The sequence below is a fragment of the Rana temporaria genome, chromosome 12 (genome assembly GCF_905171775.1).
Source record: "Rana temporaria chromosome 12, aRanTem1.1, whole genome shotgun sequence".
Classification (NCBI taxonomy): Eukaryota; Metazoa; Chordata; class Amphibia; order Anura; family Ranidae; genus Rana; species Rana temporaria.
This window is the reverse complement of record NC_053500.1, coordinates 33205901-33227318: the sequence shown is the minus strand read 5'-3', so window position 1 is coordinate 33227318 and position 21418 is coordinate 33205901. Positions and strand designations below refer to the sequence as shown.

Here is a 21418-nt window from a genome sequence, read left to right as displayed (position 1 = left end):
CCCCCCGGAGTCAATACTTTGTAGAATCACCTTTCACTGCAATTACAGCTGCAAGTCTTTTTGGGGATGTCTCTACCAGCTTTGCACATCTAGAGAGGGACATTTTTTCCCATTCTTCTTTGAAAAATATCTCAAGCTCTGTCAGATTGGATGGAGAGCGTCTGTGAACAGCAATTTTCAAGTCTTGCCACAGATTCTCAATTGGATTTAGGTCTGGACTTTGACTGGGCCATTCTAACACATGAATATGCTTTGATCTAAACCATTCCATTGTAGCTCTGGCTGGATGTTTAGGGTCGTTGTCCTGCTGGAAGGTGAACCTCCATCCCAGTCTCAAGTCTTTTGCAGACTCTGACAAGTTTTCTTCTAAGATTTCCCTGAGGGGGAGAGCAGCACAGAGGGGGACACACAGCATGGAGGGGGACAAGGACTGGAGGAGGAGAGCAGCACGGAGGGGGAAACACAGCATGGAGGGGGACACGGAGCACAGAGCACGAACAGCAGCATGGAGGGGGACAAGGACCGGAGGGGGAGAGCAGCACGGAGGGGGGACACACAGCACGGAGGGGGACACGGAACACAGAGCATGGACTGCAGCAAGTAGGAGGATACAGGGACAGTCAGCAGTGATCGGTGCAGCTTTGGGGGGGAGTTACAAGCACCGATCACCGCTGTATAAGTTTCACTAAAGCAGCTGAAAAGGGGGAAGGTCATGTAAGTCCCCCCATCGCACCGATCACCCTAACTGCCCAGGTATCAGGTGAAGCATCAGAGCATTTCCCCGAGTACAAGTACTCAGAGAAATGCTCGGTATCGGGACAACCCTAGTGACAACTCACCGTACTGTGTCTATGGAGTGTTGTCACTCTAAAACAAATAGTGTGTCAGGACTACACAGCACCTCCTCCGCTCATCATCTCATTAACAAAGAGAAAGGTGTTCTGTAGTTCAAATAGAAAGCTGGAAACCATGCTAGGCTGAGAGCACATGATATCATCAGCTCATATTATTTCTGGCAGGATCAACAGGTTGCACTTATTAAATAGTTGTACCTAAACACTTTTAATGGTATAGTTACAAGACAAAAAAAAGCAAAAAATATTTAAAGGGTGCCTGTCACCCACGGTCACGGGTCAAATGGAGTGTGTACTGAAAAGCACATAAGCAGAAGTTAAAGGAGAAGTACAGCCAAAGCTTATTTATAAGTATAAGCATATTTTATGCAAATTGGAACTTTTGCGCTTCAAAGCTGATGCACCCCCTCCCACCCCCACTTGCCAGCATGCTTTGTTTCCCTATGTAAAGATGTCACTTACCAAGACACGCCCCCCAGGTCCCTGTGACTCGACCGTGACTCCCAACCACATATTCTCAATGATGTTACGACCGGGCTGACCTGTGGACACAAAATCATACAGAATCCTTAGATTACAATTAAATAAAGTCTAAAGAGCAACCCCACTGCAAGAGAGGACTTCTAGTTTCTCAGATTTGGGCTTTCAATTCTGAGGGGGGAAGGCACACGTTTTTTTGTGGGTAGCACCTTCACCTCTTCTTAAAGTCTATTTAAAGTCCAAAATTTTCAAAGCAATTCTGAGCTCTAGCAGGCAGGGGCCGGGGATCTGATGTCACACACTGAACAGCATAGCGCAGGGAGCTGAGTGTAATATGACACCTGAGTGGAAGGAAACGATAAACCTCTTCTACGCATTGGATAGGGAAACATGCACAGCTGAAGCTGGCAATAACCTGCTGTGTGCTAGAAGTGGGATGGGGCCATTTCTCAGGACTCCCTGGTGTCACAAAATGTCAGAAGTGACTTATTCAGATAGCAGAGGAATGAGTGGGAAGAAAGAAATCACAGTTTGTGCTTTGGGTTGAGGCAAGTACACACTATAGCAGGATGTGCTTGGTAACCATTTACCGACCGCCCACAGTACATTTATGTCATGACTTTGACATTTAATACCTGGGTTATGACAGCAGCTAGCTGCCATAACCCTGGTTTTGTTTTGCTCTGTGGGCGATTTCAGCATCAAATAAAAGTGATCCCGGCAGCGGATTCGCCACAGGAGGCGGGAGAGGTGACCTCCCCATCCACTTTCCGCTCGTTTACGGATTTAGTGGAGCCATCGGTAAACCCGGAAGCAGTCTGATCCGTTGGATGGATAGGCAGGAAGTTAAGTGAGGGCAAGATGGCCCTCACTCGACTCTATGTCCTTGGAGGACCTGAGCGACCTCTGACATCACTTCTGGTTCTCGGGCTTAAAGAGATAAAAAAAAAAGTCCAAGTTTCAACTACGGTACTTTAAAATCTACGGTTTAAAGCGGAGTTCCGGCCACAATCTCACTTTCTAAATATAAATACCCCTGTAATACACAAGCTTAATATATTCTAGTAAAGTTAGTTTGTAAACTAAGGTCCGTTTTGTTAGGTTGTTACAGCCTTTAGACACTTTATAAAATAGAAATTGACTGGGGCCATCTTAAGTGTGGGCATCATGAAGCCAGACTGTATGACTTCCTGGATTTCAGCCTTGCGGATCTCGCACATGCTCAGTGCTGCACAAGCAGTGTATTAGGTTTCAGATCAGGTTTCAGCACCTGTACTGTCCAAGTCACATGATTCTTCGAGACTGGGGAGTGCACAGACTCCTGGAAAGTTACACCCACTACATTCCCAGGAGTCTGTGCGGTGTAGGTTAGGAAGCTTAAGCACCTAGGTGCAGGAAGTGGGAAGATTAACTATTCTGCCTAGCAACAACACTTTGAAGGCATCTAAAAAAAAAAAAATTACAACTACTGATGTAATGTTATATTTATGGGTGGAACTCCACTTTAAATTTTTTAATTTTTTTTTTTACAGGTTACCTGTTTAGAGTTACAGAGGAGGTCTAGTGCTAGAATTATTGCTCTCGCTCTATTGATCACGGAGATACCTCACATGTGTGGTTTGAACACCTTTTACATATGCGTTCGCTCCTGCGTGAGAGCACGGAGGGAAGGGGCACTTTACTTTTTTTTTTCTTTTTTATTTTGGATTGGGGGAGGGAATTTGTGTTGGGGGGGGTGAATTTGGAGGGGCACCAAGGGGATTGGGGGAGGGAACCATAAGGGGATTGGGGGAGGGAATTTGTGTTGGGGGGGATTTGGGGGGGCACCATAAGAGGATTGGGGGAGGGAATTTGTGTTGGGGGGGAAACCATAAGGGGATTGGGGGAGGGAATTTGTGTTGGGAAGGGGAATCTGGAGGGGGGCTCCATAAGGGGATTTTGGGAGGGAATTTGTGTTGGGGGGGATTTGGGGGGGCACCATAAGAGGATTGGGGGAGGGAATTTGTGTTGGGAGGGGGAATCTGGAGGGGGGCACCATAAGGGGATTTGGGGAGGGAATTTGTGTTGGGGGGATTTGGGGGGGCACCATAAGAGGATTGGGGGAGGGAATTTGTGTTTGGGGGGAATTTGGGGGGGGGGGCACCATAAGGGGATTGGGGGAGGGAATTTGTGTTGGGAGGGGGAATTTGGGGGGGGTTATGCTAGTATTTTTTTGTATTATTTATTTCAGGTACTTATATAGCGCTGTCAATTTACACAGCGTTTTACATATACATTGTACATTCACATGGGGGGTATCTGTGCCAGAAGGGAGGGATTTGGAGTAGGGGGCGAAGATTTTTTGGCAATTTGGTGAAATTTGGAGAGTTGTGCTGGCAGTGGTGATTTGGGGGGAATGGGTGAAGAGGATTTGTGCTACAAGGGGGGTTTGTTCTAGAAAAGGTAATATGGTGGTGGTGTGGGGGGGGGCTGTGATTTGTTCTAGAATTGTAAAAAAATATATATGCTAGTAGGGATGATTGGGGGGGATTTGTGCTAGGAGGTGGGGATTTGGAGTGCGGGAGAGGATTTGTGCTCAGAGAGGAAATTTGAAGGGTAGAGGATTTGCACTTGAAGGAGGAAGTTTTTTTGGGGGGGGGGGGGGGATTTGTGCTGGGGGCATATAGGGAGAGAGAGGATTGGATTTGGAGAGGCGGGGGGGGGGGGGGAGTTCAGCAGGGGGGGGGATTTGCACTGGCAGGAAGAGGGAATTTATGCTTAGGGGGGAGCATGCAGATTAGTGCTCAACTTTCTTTGGGGGGGGCTGCTTTCACAATCATTTACCTTGGGTGGCGCAATTTGGGATGTTCACCCTGGGCTCTAGATGACCTTGTCTCGGCATTACCTGCCAGTGTGAAATAGCCCTTATATTGTGAAAATTAAGGCCCGGATTCACGTAGAATCGCGTATCTTTGTGCGGGCCTATTTACGCTACGCCTCCGCAACTTTCATTTGAGAATACGACACTTGCCTGTAAAAATTGCGGAGGCGTAACGTAAATAGGATACGTTACGCCTCCGCAATTTTTACAGGCAAGTGTCGTATTCTCAAATGAAAGTTGCGGAGGCGTAGCGTAAATAGGCCGGCGTAAGCCCGCCTAATTCAAATGTGTTAGATGTGGGCGTGTATTATGTAAATTTTATGTGACCCCACGTAAATTATGCTTTTTACAAACGGCGCATGCTGACATGCTGGTAGAGTAAATAGCTCCTGTCTAAATTGGCCCTAGTATAAGTGTACAGATTGGTGTTATCACATGCCGGTCACGAGTCCATGAACAGTAAGTGGAAGGGTTGAAGGAAGACCAAGCAGCTACCTCGCCAAAAACTTGCCAAATAATTCTAAGGAAAAAGGTTTTTAAGGGCATTAGACATGGCGCCCAGGGAGCTGGCTATATATTACATACACACCTATCATTTCACCCCATTGATATATCTCTAGATCAGTGATGGCGAACCCTGGCACCCCAGATGTTTTGGAACTACATTTCCCATGATGCTCAACTACACTGCAGAGTGCAAGAGCATCATGGGAAATGTAGTTCCAAAACATCTGGGGTGCCAAGGTTCGCCATCACTGCTCTAGATCCTCCTCAGCTGTTGGTCCCTATTCTGTTCCCTACATGGGGCATTGCCCAGAGCATACAACCCACATGACCCAATCTGCCCAATCGGAATATCTACCAACAGTTTTACTGATACTCATATTAAAGTCACATGATTGCCAAAACTTACTTTCCTGGTCGATAGAAACGCGGAAACAGTCGTTCTTTGACATGGTGATTGGGCAAGCATAGAGGGCGCCGGTTTGGTTCACCTTGACACCAGAGGGCGCTGCATCCTGCGGAGCTCCCGCCAGAAGCCTGCAGAAGACAATAAATTGGAATTATTAATACATTTGAATTTAGGGACAATACGACATATACTGTATAGGTCATAAGAAGATAAATAGCTACAAAAAAAACAGAGCATGACAAAACGACATGATGCACAACCTGTGGTTTACTTTATAACAGACATGTTATTGCAACATTACTGATCATTTCTAAATACAATGTAGCAAATTGTCTATGTGTAATGTTTGGGGTTTTCAGGCGGCTGAAAGGGGAAACACACATATAGAAAATGTCCCAGTATCAGTGGGAGTACTATAAACAATGCACCATCCTTTGGTGTCATTCAGGGAAGTAGTGCCCCGTCGATCGTATCATTGGGAGCAATTGTGCCCCATCATTGGTGTCATTGGACCCCATTGTTGGTTTCATTGGGAGGAATGGTGCCCCATCACTGGTGTCATTGATTCCCGTTGTTGGTTTCATTGGGAGGAAGTGTGCCCCAGGGTCATTGGGAGAAATTGTGCCTCATCATTGGGAGGAATTGTGCCCCAGGGTCATTGGGAGAAATTGTGCCTCGTTGTTGGGGTCATTAGAAGGAATTGTGCCCCATTATTGGGAGGAATAATGCCCCATCATTTTGTGTCATTAGGTCCCATTGTTGGTTTCATTGGGAGTAATTGTGCTCCTTCACTGGTGTCATTAGGTCCTGTTGTTGGCTTCATTGAGAGGAATTGTGCCCCAGGGCCATTAGGAGAAATTGTGCCTCATCATTGGGAGGAATTGTGCCCCATCATTGATGCCATTGAGCCCCACTGTTGGGGCACAATTCCTCCCAATGACACCAACAGTGGGGCTCAATGACATCAATGATGGGGCACAATTCCTCCCAATGATGAGGCACAATTTCTCCTAATGGCCCTGGGGCACAATTCCTCTCAATGAAGCCAACAACAAGACCTAATGACACCAGTGAAGGGGCACAATTCCTCCCAATGAAACAAACAATGGGACCCAATGACACAAAATGATGGGGCATTATTAGTCCCAATAATGGGGCACAATTCTTTCTAATGACCCCAACAACGAGGCACAATTTCTAGCAATGACCCTGGGGCACACTTCCTCCCAATGAAACCAACAACGGGACCCAATGACACCAGTGATGGGGCACCATTCCTCCCAATGAAACCAACAATGGGGCCCAATGACACCAATGATGGGGCACAATTCCTCCCAATGACACCATCCTTTGGTGTCATTGTGCCCCATTGTTGGTTTCATTGGGAGGAATTGTGCCCCATCGCTGGTGTCATTGGGAGGAACTGTACCTCGACGTTGGGGTCATTAGGAGAAATTGTGCCACATCATTTGTAGGAATTGAGCCCCATCATTGATGTCATTGGGCCCCACTGTTGGTGTCATTGGGAGGAATTGTGCCCTATCATTGGTGTCATTGGACCCCATTGATTGTTTCATTGGGAGGAACTGTGCCCCATCACTGGTGTCATCAGGTACTGCTGTTGGTGTCATTGGGAGGAATTGTGCCCCATCATCGGTTTTTCGACCGATCTGTATTCTAATCGTTCTGAAATGTTAGAATTCCTTAATAAATTTATAAATGAAACAAATAAAAAATAAATAAAACATTTTATGAAAATGAAACGAAATTACTAACATAACTAATCTATCCAAAACGAAACACATTTTTGTTTCGTTTCGGACAGATTCGTTTTGTTACTATTTTCGTTTCGTTTGGTTTAATTTTCATAAAATTTCCTTTTTTTTCCCCCAATTTGTTTAATTTTTTTAATTTTTTAACTAATTCTAACTTTTCGAAACGATTAGAATTAGGATCGTATGAAAAAAACGATTGAGCGATGCGGAAATCTTTGAAGAAATGAGCTTGGTTTAGCGCAGACAACCAGGTCCAGGTGTAATAATCTGCTGATCCGGTGGAAATCCGTCCGCTCCAAGCGCAGTTAATTATCGGAATAGCGGCGGGAGGAATTCCAGGGCTGCATTCTTGTTGAATAATCTTGGTGTCTTTCTGCAGGATTTCATTTGGTCGTTCCCCCTCGTGTCTTCCTCCTCCTCCTCATTTTTCTCTCCCTTATATCCTATGCGGTGTTTACACCAAGGTGGTCTGCTTTCCATCATCAGAGGGGGGAGTGAGGAAGGTGTCTGCACACATACCTGCACATCACACCCCTTCTCATTTATCACTACAGACAGCTGAGCTCACCATTCTTCTGTATGGCTTAGCCTTGGGCATCCTCTGGATCTCCAGCTGTTGTAAGGTTTTGAGTCCATGCATGCGCCGTAAGCGAACGTCTGGCGGGCCACACTAGATTGCTCAGGGGCCTTAAGCTTCAGCTAGGTAATGCTCCGCTTATACCAGATAAATACATTCCAGGTGCACCAAAAGGTGTGCAAAATTGGTTTTCTTTAGAAAGCAGCCACAGCTGCTGAGTAGAAAAGCCTGTCCCCTGCCAGCATTCTGCTGAGAATGGCCCTTGCTCTCTGTGCGGAAGCAGCAGTCTCTCTGCAGAGGTCCAACATTCCCCTTGCGCACCCTGCAGCTATCAGGTCCATCCCTGCCTGCTGTGACGCGTATGGTCACGGTCAAAAAATGGCGTGGATGGTTTCTGAGTAAATGTCATGTCATCACTTCCGGGTCACTATTATGAACAGCCGATCAATGCTGATTCCGGTCAGCCGGAATTTATAAAGCTTGTCCGAGCTGCCAAAAAAAAAAAGGGGGCGGAGAGCTCTAATCACACTTTGCAGAGCACAGTGAGGAGAGCTCTAAGAGCTGATTGGAGAGAAGGGACACGCCCCCCTTTCACACAGCACACAGAAACAGAACTGAGGCTGTCAATCTGCTGGAGGTCCCTCCCTTGTCACCATTTTTCTTTTGTTGTCAGGAAAACTTGTCAGAAGTGATTCATGCTGATCAGGGCCGGCCTTTGGGGTGTGCGAGCTGTGCGGCCGCACAGGGCCCCATGGGCAACAGGGGCGCCCTGCGGCCACCCAGAGGCGTACTAAGGGGGGGCGAGCCGCCCCCGGGTACCACACACTGGGGGGGTGTCAGACCGGCACACCCCTCCGCGATTGTTTTACACCCGCGGTGGCATTTTTTTCCTCTATGTGTATGTTTAGGTGACCAGGGGGCGAGGGGTGAAGATGGGGGGGGGGGGGGGCGCCACAGGATTAGCTCGCACAGGGCGCCTGAACACCTAAGGCCGGCCCTGATGCTGATAGAGGAAGGAAGCAGCAGACAGAAATTAAACCAATGCTTCATTCACACCTTGGCGTTCCATTTTGCGGGCGGAATCGACGCCATTCTGCCCACGATTCGGAAACGCTGCAAATCGTGGGACGCCCTTGCGATCCCCGCTATTTTGAATGGCACCAATTTGCTGCGCGATTTTCCCGGGAGTGCCGCCCGGCGAATCGCGGTAAAAACACGCAAAGTGAATTGTGGGAGGTTTGACACTCAAAATAAGTTTTTGGGCATCTGGCGTCCTGCGATTTTGTTTAAGCGTTTTTACCGCAATTTGTTGGGCGACAATCGCAGCAAAATCATGCCGCGATTTGGTGCCATTCTTAATAACAGGAATTGCAAGGACATCCAGCAATTTGCAGCATTTCCGAAACGCGGGCAGAATCGCGGCGATTCCACCCACACAACGGAACGCCAAGGTGTGAATGAAGCCTTAGTGCTCTGGACAGAGACAAGTACACACTATACAGGGATAGGCTTTGTTCATATTTCATGTCTTAAAATTCCTTTCACATGGGCAGCAAAGGGGCGGTAAAAACAGGTGGTTGATCAGCAGCTGGTGCCCCTCAGAGGAGCATATAGCGGCAGCAAATTTAACGGGACATGCAGTTTGACAGGCAGAGCCACCCGCCACAATCTCCCATGTAAGTCACACCGCAACGCTCAAACGCTTGGCTCGCAGTTGCGCTATGATCCTGCAATGTACAAGAGCTGAGGCTGTCTAGAGCTGAGACCTTCGGCAATAATGAAAAAAAAAAAAGACGTCAGGAAGCGCCAGTATGCCAAATGCAATCCTCCTGAAAAGCAACCTAGCATTGCTTAGCAGCTTTTAGCAGTGCTTTTATGCATTTTTGTGCATGCGTTTTTGAATTTTTTTATGCTTTTTTTTTTTTTATTTGGCCAATTTGTTGTTGGGCAGATTAAATAATGCAAAACACATCAAAAACGCACTAAGACACATTATGTGCTTTTCTGCAGCATCTCCATTGAAGTCTATTGTACCACAAAAGCACAGTTTTGCCGTTCAAAAAGTCCCTGACCCTTTCCAAAAATGCATTGATGTGAACTTGTTCCATAGGAACCCATGTTAAAGAAACATGTCCTTTCTTTCTGCAAAAAGCATGAAAAAAAACACATTAATGTGAACCGAGGCTCACCATACACGTTACAATCTGACCATACAATCTCCAATCTCTAGTTCTCCCAAAACCAGAAAATATGAGCACCTATCTAAACTATACAATCAGGTAGGCTCACACTTGTGGCTAGTTCTAAAGGAAATCATACAATTGGATTGTAACATGTGTGGTTGCGCTTAAAGCCCAACCCATTTTCTTTCATTCTGGAAAGAGTGAGGAAGACATAGAACCTGTCAGTGTTTGATTTCTGTCTGTGACCCCATTGGGAGGGTGTCTTCCCTCACTTCCTATCCCTGTGACCCTATTAGGAGGGCGTCTTCCCTCACTTCCTGGCCCTGTGACCCTATTAGGAGGGCGTCTTCCCTCACTTCCTGTCCCTGTGACCCCATTAGGAAGATGTCTTCCCTCACTTCTTGTCCCTGTGACCCCATTAGGAGGGCGTCTTCCCTCACTTCCTGTCCCTGTGACCCCATTAGGAGGGCGTCTTCCCTCACTTCCTGTCCCTGTGACCCCAATAGGAGGGCGTCTTTCCTCACTTCCTGTCCCTGTGACCCCAATAAGAGGGCGTCTTCCCTCACTTCCTGTCCCTGTGACCCCAATAGGAGGACGTCTTCCCTCACTTCCTGTCCCTGTGACCCCAATAGGAGAGCGCCTTCCCTCACTTCCTGTCCCTGTGACCCCAATAGGAGAGCGTCTTCCCTCACTTCCTGTCCCTGTGACCCCAATAGGAGGGCGTCTTCCCTCACTTCCTGTCCCTGTGACCTCATTAGGAGGGCGTCTTCCCTCACTTTCTGTCCCTGTGACCCCATTAGGAGGACGTCTTCCCTCACTTCCTGTCCCTGTGACCTCATTAGGAGGGCGTCTTCCCTCACTTCCTGTCCCTGTGACCCCAATAGGAGGGCGTCTTCCCTCACTTCCTGTCCCTGTGACCCCAATAGGAGGGCGTCTTCCCTCAGTTCCCGTCCCTGTGACCCCATTAGGAGGGCGACTTCCCTCACTTCCTGACCCTGTGACCCCATTCGGAGGGCGGCTTCCCTCACTTCCTGTCCCTGTGACCCCATTAGGACATCTTCCCTCACTTCCTGTCCCCCCAATATGACGGCATCTTCCCTCACTTCCTGTCCCAGTGACCCCCATTAGGAGGGTGGCTTTTCTCACTTCCTGTCCCTGTGAACCCATTAAGAGGACGTCTTCCCTCACTTCCTGTCCTTGTGACCACATTAGGAGGGTGTCTTCCCTCACTTCCTGTCCTTGTGACCACATTAGGAGGGCATCTTCCCTCACTTCCTGTCCCAGTGACCCCATTAGGAGGGCGCCTTCCCTCACTTCCTGTCCCTGTGACCCCAATAGGAGGGTGTCTTCCCTCACTTCCTGTCCCTGTGACGCCAATAGGAGGGCGCCTTCCCTCACTTCCTGTCCCTGTGACCCCAATAGGAGGGTGTCTTCCCTCACTTCCTGTCCCTGTGACGCCAATAGGAGGGTGTCTTCCATCACTTCCTGTCTATGGACTATGGACCTCAAGTCGCATCAAAGTTGGACCAAAGCAGGGACTACTTTGAAGTCGCACAGATATGAACGGGACTCGTTGGAAATCATGGGGTACGACTTGTCATGTGACTCGGCAGTCCCAAGTCGCAGGACAAGTCGCAGGATTTTATTTCTGTCTGTGACCCCGCCGGAGAGAATTCTCATTGTTTCCTGTCCTCACAGTGTAGTGAATAGGGACGCAGATGGCAAAACATTTTTCCGTTTTTTTTTTTGTAACACTCTATAATGCGTTTTACATGTGTTGCATTTGTTGTTGTTTTTTAATGCGTTTCGCTATGCATTGCGTTGAAAAAAAAAGTAGTGCATGCCGTATTCTTTTCAGCGCTGGGTCGGTTGCAACACGACGCAATGCGCTGCTGTGAACTGCATTATTTTCTGGTTGCCATGCGTTAGAAATGCGCTCACAAACGCACCCCAGTGCATGTCTGTCTAATATGGTGAGTGATTTTGTGCCATGACATGATGTGCCCGTGGTCCTACGAAGGGTTAACAATCCCCATCATCTCGGCGGCGGTGGGTAACGGTGATAACTGGCGCTGTGACTAATCGCAGGAGGCTGACTACCTGCATGTCTGGAATGCCTGCATAGGGAAGGAGGTGATTCAGAGGAAATGGCAGAGAACGCTCAGCACGCCACGCCCGGCGTGACACACAGCGGGCAATGCCAAGCTCCATTCAGGCTCCAGCACAATGACAAGCTCTGGCAGGTCACATGGTGGCGGTGCCAAGCTTCAATGACACAGAATACTACACCGAGGAAGGCGCACAGGGCCAGAACACTCACACCTTCTACTCAATGACAAGTGGGAACACACAGCCAACCGCACCACCGCACGGCCCTGCCAGGCTTCTGAGTGATGTGTATACACCGCCTGTGCCAACTCACACCCTCCATACCACAACATGGCACTGATGGAGACACCACACTGCAAATCATTAGCAAGGAAACCACAGGCAGCACAGAAGGCAGAGTTGATTGGGGGGGGGTCAGTACAGAAGGGGCAGCTGATGGTGGAGACAGGCAGTACAGAAAGGGGCAGTTGATGGTGGGCACAAGCAGGACAGAAGGGACAGTTGATGGTGGGGGCAGTTGATGGTGGGCACAAGCAATACAGGGGGACAGTTGATGGTGGGGACAGGCAGTACAGAAGGGGCAGCTGATGGTGGAGACAGGCAGTACAGAAGTGGCAGTTGATGGTGGGGACAGGCAGTACAGAAGGGGCAGTTGATGGTGGGGACAGGCAGTATAAAAGTGGCAGTTGATATTGGGGACAGACAGTACAGAAGGGGCAGTTGATGGTGGGGACAGACAGTACATAAGTGACAGTTGATGGTGGGGACAGACAGTACAGAAGTGACAGTTGATGGTGGGGACAGGCAGTACAGAAGGGGCAGTTGATGGTGGGGACAGGCAGTACAGAAGGGGCAGCTGATGGTGGAGACAGGTAGTACAGAAGGGGCAGTTGATGGTGGGGACAGGCAGTACAGAAGGGGCAGTTAATGGTGGGGACAGGCAGTACAGAAGGGGCAGCTGATGGTGGAGACAGGTAGTACAGAAGGGGCAGTTGATGGTGGGGACAGGCAGTACAGAAGGGGCAGTTGATGGTGGGGACAGGCAGCACAGAAGGGGCAGTTGATGGTGGGGACAGGCAGTACAGAAGGGGCAGTTGATGGTGGGCACAAGCAATACAGGGGGACAGTTGATGGTGGGGACAGGCAGCACAGAAGGGGCAGTTGATGGTGGGGACAGGCAGTACAGATGTGGCAGTTGATGGTGAGGACAGGCAGTACAGGTGGACACTTGATAGTGTGGACAGGCAGTACAGAAGGGGCAGTTGATGGTGTCGACAGGCAGTACAGAAGGGGCAGTTGATGGTGGGGACAGGCAGTACAGAAGGGGCAGTTGATGGTGAGAACAAGCAATACAGGGGGACACTTGATAGTGTGGACAGGCAGTACAGAAGTGGAAGTTGATGGTGGGGACGGGCAGTATAGGGGACAGTTGATGTTGGGGACAGACAGTACAGAAGGGGCAGTTGATAGTGGGGACGGGCAGTACAGAAGGGGTAACTGATAGTAAGGCCAGGCAGTACAGAAGGGGCAGCTGAGGGTGGGGACAGGTAGTACAGAAGGGGCAGTTGATGGTGGGGACAGGCAGTACAGAAGGGGCAGTTGATGGTGGGGACAGGCAGCACAGAAGGGGCAGTTGATGGTGGGGACAGGCAGTACAGAAGGGGCAGCTGATGGTGGAGACAGGCAGTACAGAAGGGGCAGTTGATGGTAGGCACAAGCAATACAGGGGGACAGTTGATGGTGGGGACAGGCAGCACAGAAGGGGCAGTTGATGGTGGGGACAGGCAGTACAGATGTGGCAGTTGATGGTGAGGACAGGCAGTACAGGTGGACACTTGATAGTGTGGACAGGCAGTACAGAAGGGGCAGTTGATGGTGTCGACAGGCAGTACAGAAGGGGCAGTTGATGGTGGGGACAGGCAGTACAGAAGGGGCAGTTGATGGTGAGAACAAGCAATACAGGGGGACACTTGATAGTGTGGACAGGCAGTACAGAAGTGGAAGTTGATGGTGGGGACGGGCAGTATAGGGGACAGTTGATGTTGGGGACAGACAGTACAGAAGGGGCAGTTGATAGTGGGGACGGGCAGTACAGAAGGGGTAACTGATAGTAAGGCCAGGCAGTACAGAAGGGGCAGCTGAGGGTGGGGACAGGCAGTACAGAAGGGGCAGTTGATGGTGTGACTCGCACACAGTGTTAACATTTTGCCCCAACTCTTTTTTACTGCACCCCCAGCCATAAGTGACCAAATGCGTGCCAACAAGATAATTACAGTCCTGATCTGGGGGGGGGGGTCTTTATTATCTTGGCAGCAGAAGAGGGAATCATTTACCTTCATATTACACTTTATCAACATTGCTTTAGGGTAGCACTGAAAACTGTTTATGATTGGAGATTGGCACAGAGCCAGCATGAAGAAATAGGTACACGCTTCTAATTAAACTTGCTTGACTATGTGCCAGTACAAACTCGGTTAGGGCCCCTCCCTTTGAAGATTCTCCCTCTGTAATAGACTTTAGCTATAGACTACAAAGCCATTTGAACACCGTAAGAGAAAGTCCCTCAAATGAAACAATCAATCGTATGTGTAAATTTAGCCTTGAGCTATTGAGTCCTATAAACATCAATATATTTGTAAGTACTAGAAAGCTCAGAAAATTGGAAAAAAAACCTCAAGCTCCAACTATGCAATATCCTAATGTAAAACCATCCATATTTACCCCAAAAAAGTTCTCCTTTATTTAATTTCTTAGTCCTGTAAATACAGAACTGCTTTTTATCTAAAATCTGCCGCAAAACAAGACTGAGAAAAAGGCTTCACCACATCTCCATTAGCTAAACAAATACAGCACAATAGGTCAGATAAATTGACACGAGATACATGTTCTCGGTAATGGAAACAAGAAGTGACCACCAAACTTAAAACAGACCGTCCTACGTAAAAGCCGCTAATAAAAACCAAAAACGATTTATTTAGAAGTTCCCACATTATCGCAGATCTCGTTCTTTTTGTAATGAGCTCTGCTGTGCGTTTCGTGATTAAAAGCAGATAGAGAATACAATGGAGAATGAAAGTGTATGTCAGGTCCGAAAAAAATAATATATATAATAATAATAATAATAATAAATAAATATATATATATATATGTATACACACACACATAGGCCCAGATTCTTGTACAATGGGCGTATCTCTGCGGTGGCGTAACGTATCCGATTTACGTTACGCCGCCGCAACTTACACGGGCAAGTGCTGAATTGTCAAAGCACTTTCTCCGTAAGTTGCGGCGGCGTAGCGTAAATCGGCCGGCGTAAGCCCGCCTAATTCAAATGTGGAAGGGGGGGCGTGTTTTATGCTAAACTACTGTGACCCGACGTGATTGACGTTTTTGCGGAACGGCGCATGTGCCGTCCGTGGAATTTCCCAGTGTGCATTGCTCCAAAGTACGCTGCAAGGACGTCATTGGTTTCGACGCGAACGTAAATGACGTCCAACCCCATTCACGGACGACTTACACAAACGACGTAACTTTTCAAATTTCGACGCGGGAACGACGGCCATACTTAACATTGGCTGCGCCTCATAGACCCAGGGGCAACTTTATGCCGGGAAAAGCCTAACGTAAACGTCGTAACTTGACTGCGTCAGCCGCTCGTACGTTCGGGAATTTGCGTATCTAGCTAATTTGCATACTCGACATGGAATTAGACGGAAGCGACACCTAGCGGTAAAAAAGACTTACGCCTGTCGGATCTAATGGATATCTATGCGTAACTGATTCTAAGAATCAGGCGCATAGATACGACGGCTCGGATTAGGACTTACGACGGCGTACATGGTGCTGCACCGTCGTAAGTCCTCTGAGAATCCGGGCCACAGTATCTCACTAAAGTGAGTGCACCCCTCACAGTTTTGTAAATATTTTACTATATCTTTTCATGTGACAACACTGAAGAAATGACACTTTGCTACAATGTTGTGTAGTGAGTGTACAGCTTGTATAACAGTGTACATTTTCGGTCCCCTTAAAATAACTCAACACACAGCCATTAATGTCTAAACCGCTGACAACAAAAGTGAGTATATATATAATGAAGTCCAAAAGGGTGAGGTGCTGTAACCAGAGCAAGTGCATATAGAGAAAAACAGGTGAATTGCTGCTCTGCGTGGGCGGGGCACTGATTCATTTGAAAGCACACCCATGCAGGGCAAAGCAAAAGGTTCTCTTTATTTCTGCCCTCTCCAGCAGCACATACACTCACTTTATTTGGTTCACCTGCTCAATTGCTTGGTAGCACACATTGCTAATCAGCCAATCACATGGCAGCAACTGAAGGCATTCAGGCATCTAGACGTGGTGAAGACGAATTGCTGAAGTTGAAACTGAGCATCAGAATGGGGAAGAAACGGACTGGTCTGGGTATTTCAAAAACTGCTGATCTACTGGGATTTTCACACACAACCATCTCTCGGGTTTACATAGAATGGTCCGAAAAAGAGAAAATATCCAGTGAGTGGCAGTTGTATGAAGGAAAATGCCTTGTCGAGGTCAGAGGAGAATGGGCAGACTGGTTCCAGATGATAGAAAGGCAACAGTAAGGGCTCTTTCACACGGGCGGCCCGTTTCAGGTCTACAGTGACTACAGTGTCCCCATCTTCTGATGGCTCCTCCCAGCAGGATAATGCATCATGTCACAATGCTCCAATCATCTCACCTCTGGTTTCCTGAACATGACAATGAGGTCACTAAACTCCAATGGCCTCCACAGTCACCAGATCTCATCCAATAGAGACCCTTTGGGATGTGGTGGAACGGGACAAATCTGCAGCAATTGTGTGATGCCATGATGTCACTATGGACCAAAATCCATATGTTTCCAACACCTTGTTGAATCGATGCCACGAAGAAATAAGGCAGTTGTTATGGCAAAAGGGGGTCTAACCCGGTACTACGGTAGCAAGGTGTACCTAATAAAGTGGCCGGTGAGTGTATGTGTGTTTCACATTACAGGTTTTCCATAAAAAAGTTCCAGCGAGGAAATATCTCCATGTAGATCTAGACAGCTCTAGAAAAATAAGCTGCCATGTGATTGGATGAAATCTTCAACAATCATTCAGACATGTTTACCATTCATCTCCTGCTGACCTCAGAAGTAAAAGGAGGGGATTGAAGTGAAAAAATCTTTTCTGTGACAGAATCCTCCTCCCGATCATCAATCCCTACAAGTCCCGACACGAGAGGAGCAGACCGGAGCCGCCGGCTACAAAGACAGCTTCGGGACACGGGAGGGGAACGCCGCCGTTTATTGTATGCAACAGATAAAGATTGTTTAAGGTCATAAATAATCAGAAATAGCGTTAAAGCTGGACTGCAGTCACACAAAACTGTCATATAACCACTTCAGCACCGGAGGATTTGGCTGCCCAATGACCAGGCCATTATTTGTGATTCGGCACTGCGTCGCTTTAACTGACAATTGCGCGGACGTGCGACGTGGCTCCCAAACAAAATTGACGTTCTTTTTTTTCCCACAAATAGAGCTTTCTTTTGGTGGTATTTGATCGCCTCTGCAGTTTTTATATTTTGCGATATAAACAAAAAAAGAGCGACAATTTTGAAAAAAAAGCAATATTTTTTTTACTTCTTGCTATAATAAATATCCTCAAAAAAGATATAAAAAAACAATATTTTTTCTCAGTTTAGGCCGATATGTATTCTTCTACATAAAAAAAAAAAAAAAATCGCAATAAGCATATATTGATTGGTTTGCGCAAAAGTTATAGGGCCAAATCCACAGAAGAGATACTCCGGCGTAAGCCGTCGTATCTCTGGTTCTAACTTTGGAACTGATCCTCAGAAGCAGTTTTCCTAAGTTAGGCAGAAGATCCGACATCTGTAAGGGACTTACACTGCCGGATCTTAGGATGCAGTACCGCATCCGCCACTGGGGGCATTTCGAGTCGAAATGCCTCTGTTAGTATGCAAATTAGCACTTAGGGCGATCCTCAAAGCTTTTGTGCCTAGTTTTTTCTCCGTAAGTGTTAGTTTGCCTGGTGTAAAACTAGGGCTGCTTTTACAAAGTGTAAAGTTAGTCACACCTTGTAAAGGCCCATTCAAGCGACGGCATTTGGTATGCATTCCCGAGGGAGAACTCCACGGCAATTTGTAAATTCCAAACCGGCATGGGTTCCCCCCCAGGAGCATACCAGGCCCTTAGGTCTGTTATGGGTTGTAAGGAGACCCCCCTCCGCCGAAAAATTGACGTAGGGGGTCCCCCTACAATCCATACCAGACCCGTATCCAAAGCACGCTACCCGGCCAGCCAGGAAGGGAGTGGGGACGAGCGAGCGCCCCCCCCCCTCCTGAGCCGTGCCAGGCCGCATGCCCTCAACATGGGGGGGTTGGGTGCTCTGGGGCAGGGGGGCGCACTGCGGGCCCCCCCACCCCAGAGCACCCTGTCCCCATGTTGATGAGGACAGGACCTCTTCCCGACAACCCTTGCCATTGGTTGTCGGGGTCTGCGGGCGGAGGCTTATCGGAATCTGGGAGTCCCCTTTAATAAGGGGGCCCCCAGATACCGGCCCCCCACCCTAAGTGAATGGATATGGGGTACATCGTACCCCTATCCATTCACCTGTAGGCAAAAAGTAAAAGTTAATAAACACACAACACAAGGCTTTTTAAAATATTTTATTATTCTGCTCCGGATGCCCCCCCTGTCTTCGTTATTAGCTCAATTACCAGGGGGGGCTTCTTCTTCTGCTCTCCGGGGGTCTTCCACTCTCCGGGGGTCTTCTCCGCTCTCCGGGGGGGGCTTCTCCGGACTCCGGGGGGGCTTCTCCGGACTCCGGGGGGCTTCTTCCATCTTCTCCCCTCTTCCGCTCTTGACTCGGTAGGTACCCACGTGGTGGGTGCACGTGGGTAGGCACCCACCACGTGGGTACCTGCCGGAGCATGATGGGACGGTGATGCCTATATAAATGTGATGCAAGGCGCGCTTCCATCATTACAGCGACAACAGGCGACGAGGCAACATCGGAAGAGGGGAGAAGAACAGAAGAGAAGATGACGTCACAGAAGACCGCGCCGGCTGCCTGTTAGAAATCGAGCTAACACACAAACATAGCAGGCAGCCAGCGCTGAAGAAGAAGGCACCGGAGAGCTGCAGAAGAACCGGGGTTCGCCGAGTCAAGAGCGGAAGAGGGGAGAAGATGGAAGAAGCCCCCCGGAGTCCGGAGAAGCCCCCCCCCGGAGAGCGGAAGCAGAAACCCCCCCCGGAGAGCGGAGAAGACCCCCGGAGAGTGGAAGACCCCCGGAGAGTGGAAGAAGAAGCCCCCCCTGGTAATTGAGCTAATAACGAAGACAGGGGGGGCGTCCGGAGCAGAATAATAAAATATTTTAAAAAGCCTTGTGTTGTGTGTTTATTAACTTTTACTTTTTGCCTCCAGGTGAATGGATAGGGGTACGATGTACCCCATATCCATTCACTTAGGGTGGGGGGCCGGTATCTGGGGGCCCCCTTATTAAAGGGGACTCCCAGATTCCGATAAGCCTCCGCCCGCAGACCCCGACAACCAACGGCAAGGGTTGTCGGGAAGAGGTCCTGTCCTCATCAACATGGGGACAGGGTGCTCTGGGGTGGGGGGGCCCGCAGTGCGCCCCCCTGCCCCAGAGCACCCAACCCCCCCATGTTGAGGGCATGCGGCCTGGCACGGCTCAGGAGGGGGGCGCTCGCTCGTCCCCACTCCCTTCCTGGCTGGCCGGGTAGCGTGCTTTGGATACGGGTCTGGTATGGATTGTAGGGGGACCCCCTACGTCAATTTTTCGGCGGAGGGGGGGTCACCTTACAACCCATAACAGACCTAAGGGCCTGGTATGCTCCTGGGGGGGGAACCCATGCCGTTTTTTTCATTGAAAATTGGCATGGAGTTCTCCCTCAGGAATGCATGCCGAGCGACGCTGTCATTTTTTTTTAGAATTATTTGTTTTCCCGGCGCGTCTTTTTTTCACCCGTCGCAACTTTAGTGTCCCGTCGCAATCCACAAAGCCGACCGGTGTCAATTACGTTCGCGCGATGCACGTCGGGAAAATGACGTCACACGCATGCGCAGTACGGCCGGCGCGGGAGCGCGCCTCATTTAAATTGTAAACGCCCCCCGGAGAGGAGGAACGCCTTACGACGGCGGCACTTAACTTACACGGCTTGAAATTTTTACGTAAGTGCTTTGAGGATCAGGCACTTAGGTAAAAACTTTAAGTCAGTGTAACTTAACTGCTGAAAGTTAAGTTACGCCGCCTGGCTGAGGATTTGGCCCATAGCGTCTACAAAATAGGGGATAGTTTTATGGCATTTTTATTGTTATTTTTTTTTAGTAATGGCGGCGATCAGCGATTTTTATCATGACTGCGATATTATGGCGGACACATCAGAGACTTTTGACGCTATTTTGGGACCATTGTCATTTATACAGCGATCAGTGCTATAAAAATGCACTGATTACTGTGTAAATGACACTGGCAGTGAAGGTAGGGGGCGGGGAAGGGGTTAAGTGTGTCCTAGGGAGTGATTCTAACTGTGTGGGAGCTGAGCTACATGTGACACAACACTGATCGCTGCTCCCGATGACAGGGAACAGACGATCAGTGTCCTGTCACTAGGCAGAACCGGGAGATGCCTTGTTTACAAAGGCATCCCCCCGTTCTGCCGCTCCGTGACACGATTGCAGGCACCTAGCGGACATTGAGTCTGCGGGCACGCGCGTCTTAAAGGGGATGTACGGGTACGTCTATATGCACAACCGAGCCATTCTGCCGACGTATATAGTCGTACAGCGGTCGGCAACCGGTTAAATATATTACATAACTTTCCTTCAGACCTTAGGGGGGCCGGACGGTGGCCATTGGGAGTAGAAAATGTCCGGGCATCAAAGGGAGTAAGTAATGCCCCATCTTTGGTGTCAGTGAGAGGAGTTGTGCGCCATTGTTGGTGTCGTTGGGAGTAATTGTGCCCCATCTTTGTTAGAAATTATGCCTCATCATTGGTGTGTCATGGAGGGGGGCTGTGCCCCATTGTTGGTGTCGTTGGTAGAAATGATGCTCCATCATTGGTGTGTCATTGGGGGGGGCTGTGCCCCATTGTTGGTGTCATTGGTAGAAATTATGCCTCATCTTTGGTGTGATTGGGAGGAATTGTGCCCCATTGTTGGTGTCGTTGGTAGAAATTATGCTCCATCATTGGTGTGTCATGGGGGGGGGGGGGCTGTGCCCCATTGTTGGTGTCATTGGTAGAAATTATACCTCATCTTTGGTGTGATTGGGAGGAATTGTGCCTCATTGTTGGTGTCGTTGGTAGAAATTATGCTCCATCACTGGTGTGTCATGGGGGGGAGGGGGCTGTGCCCCATTGTTGGTGTCATTGGTAGAAATGATGCTCCATCATTGGTGTGTCATTGGGGGGGGGGCTGTGCCCCATTGTTGGTGTCATTGGTAGAAATTATGCCTCATCTTTGGTGTGATTGGGAGGAATTGTGCCCCATTGTTGGTGTCAGTGGATAAAATAGAACCCAAGGGCCAGATAAAGGTATGCAAAGGAAGCCTTGGGGGCCACAGTTTAGAGACCACTGTTATATGGTTTCCTATGGCATAGTACACACCAGTGCAGCCA

The 21418-nt window shown here is 48.8% G+C and overlaps 1 protein-coding gene across 2 annotated transcripts in view; it reads right to left on the bottom strand.

Annotated features, from left to right (window-relative positions):
• Window positions 1-21418, bottom strand: part of ITGA3 (integrin subunit alpha 3) — a 128000-nt gene that overhangs the window by 76260 nt on the left and 30322 nt on the right. For both annotated transcript variants that reach the window (XM_040330811.1, XM_040330812.1), the window contains exons 2-3: window positions 5108-5235; window positions 1317-1396 (exon numbers count right to left, since the gene is read on the bottom strand). In XM_040330811.1, coding sequence (XP_040186745.1) covers window positions 1317-1396; window positions 5108-5235 — 208 coding nt within the window. The remainder of the gene's footprint in view (window positions 1-1316; window positions 1397-5107; window positions 5236-21418) is intronic.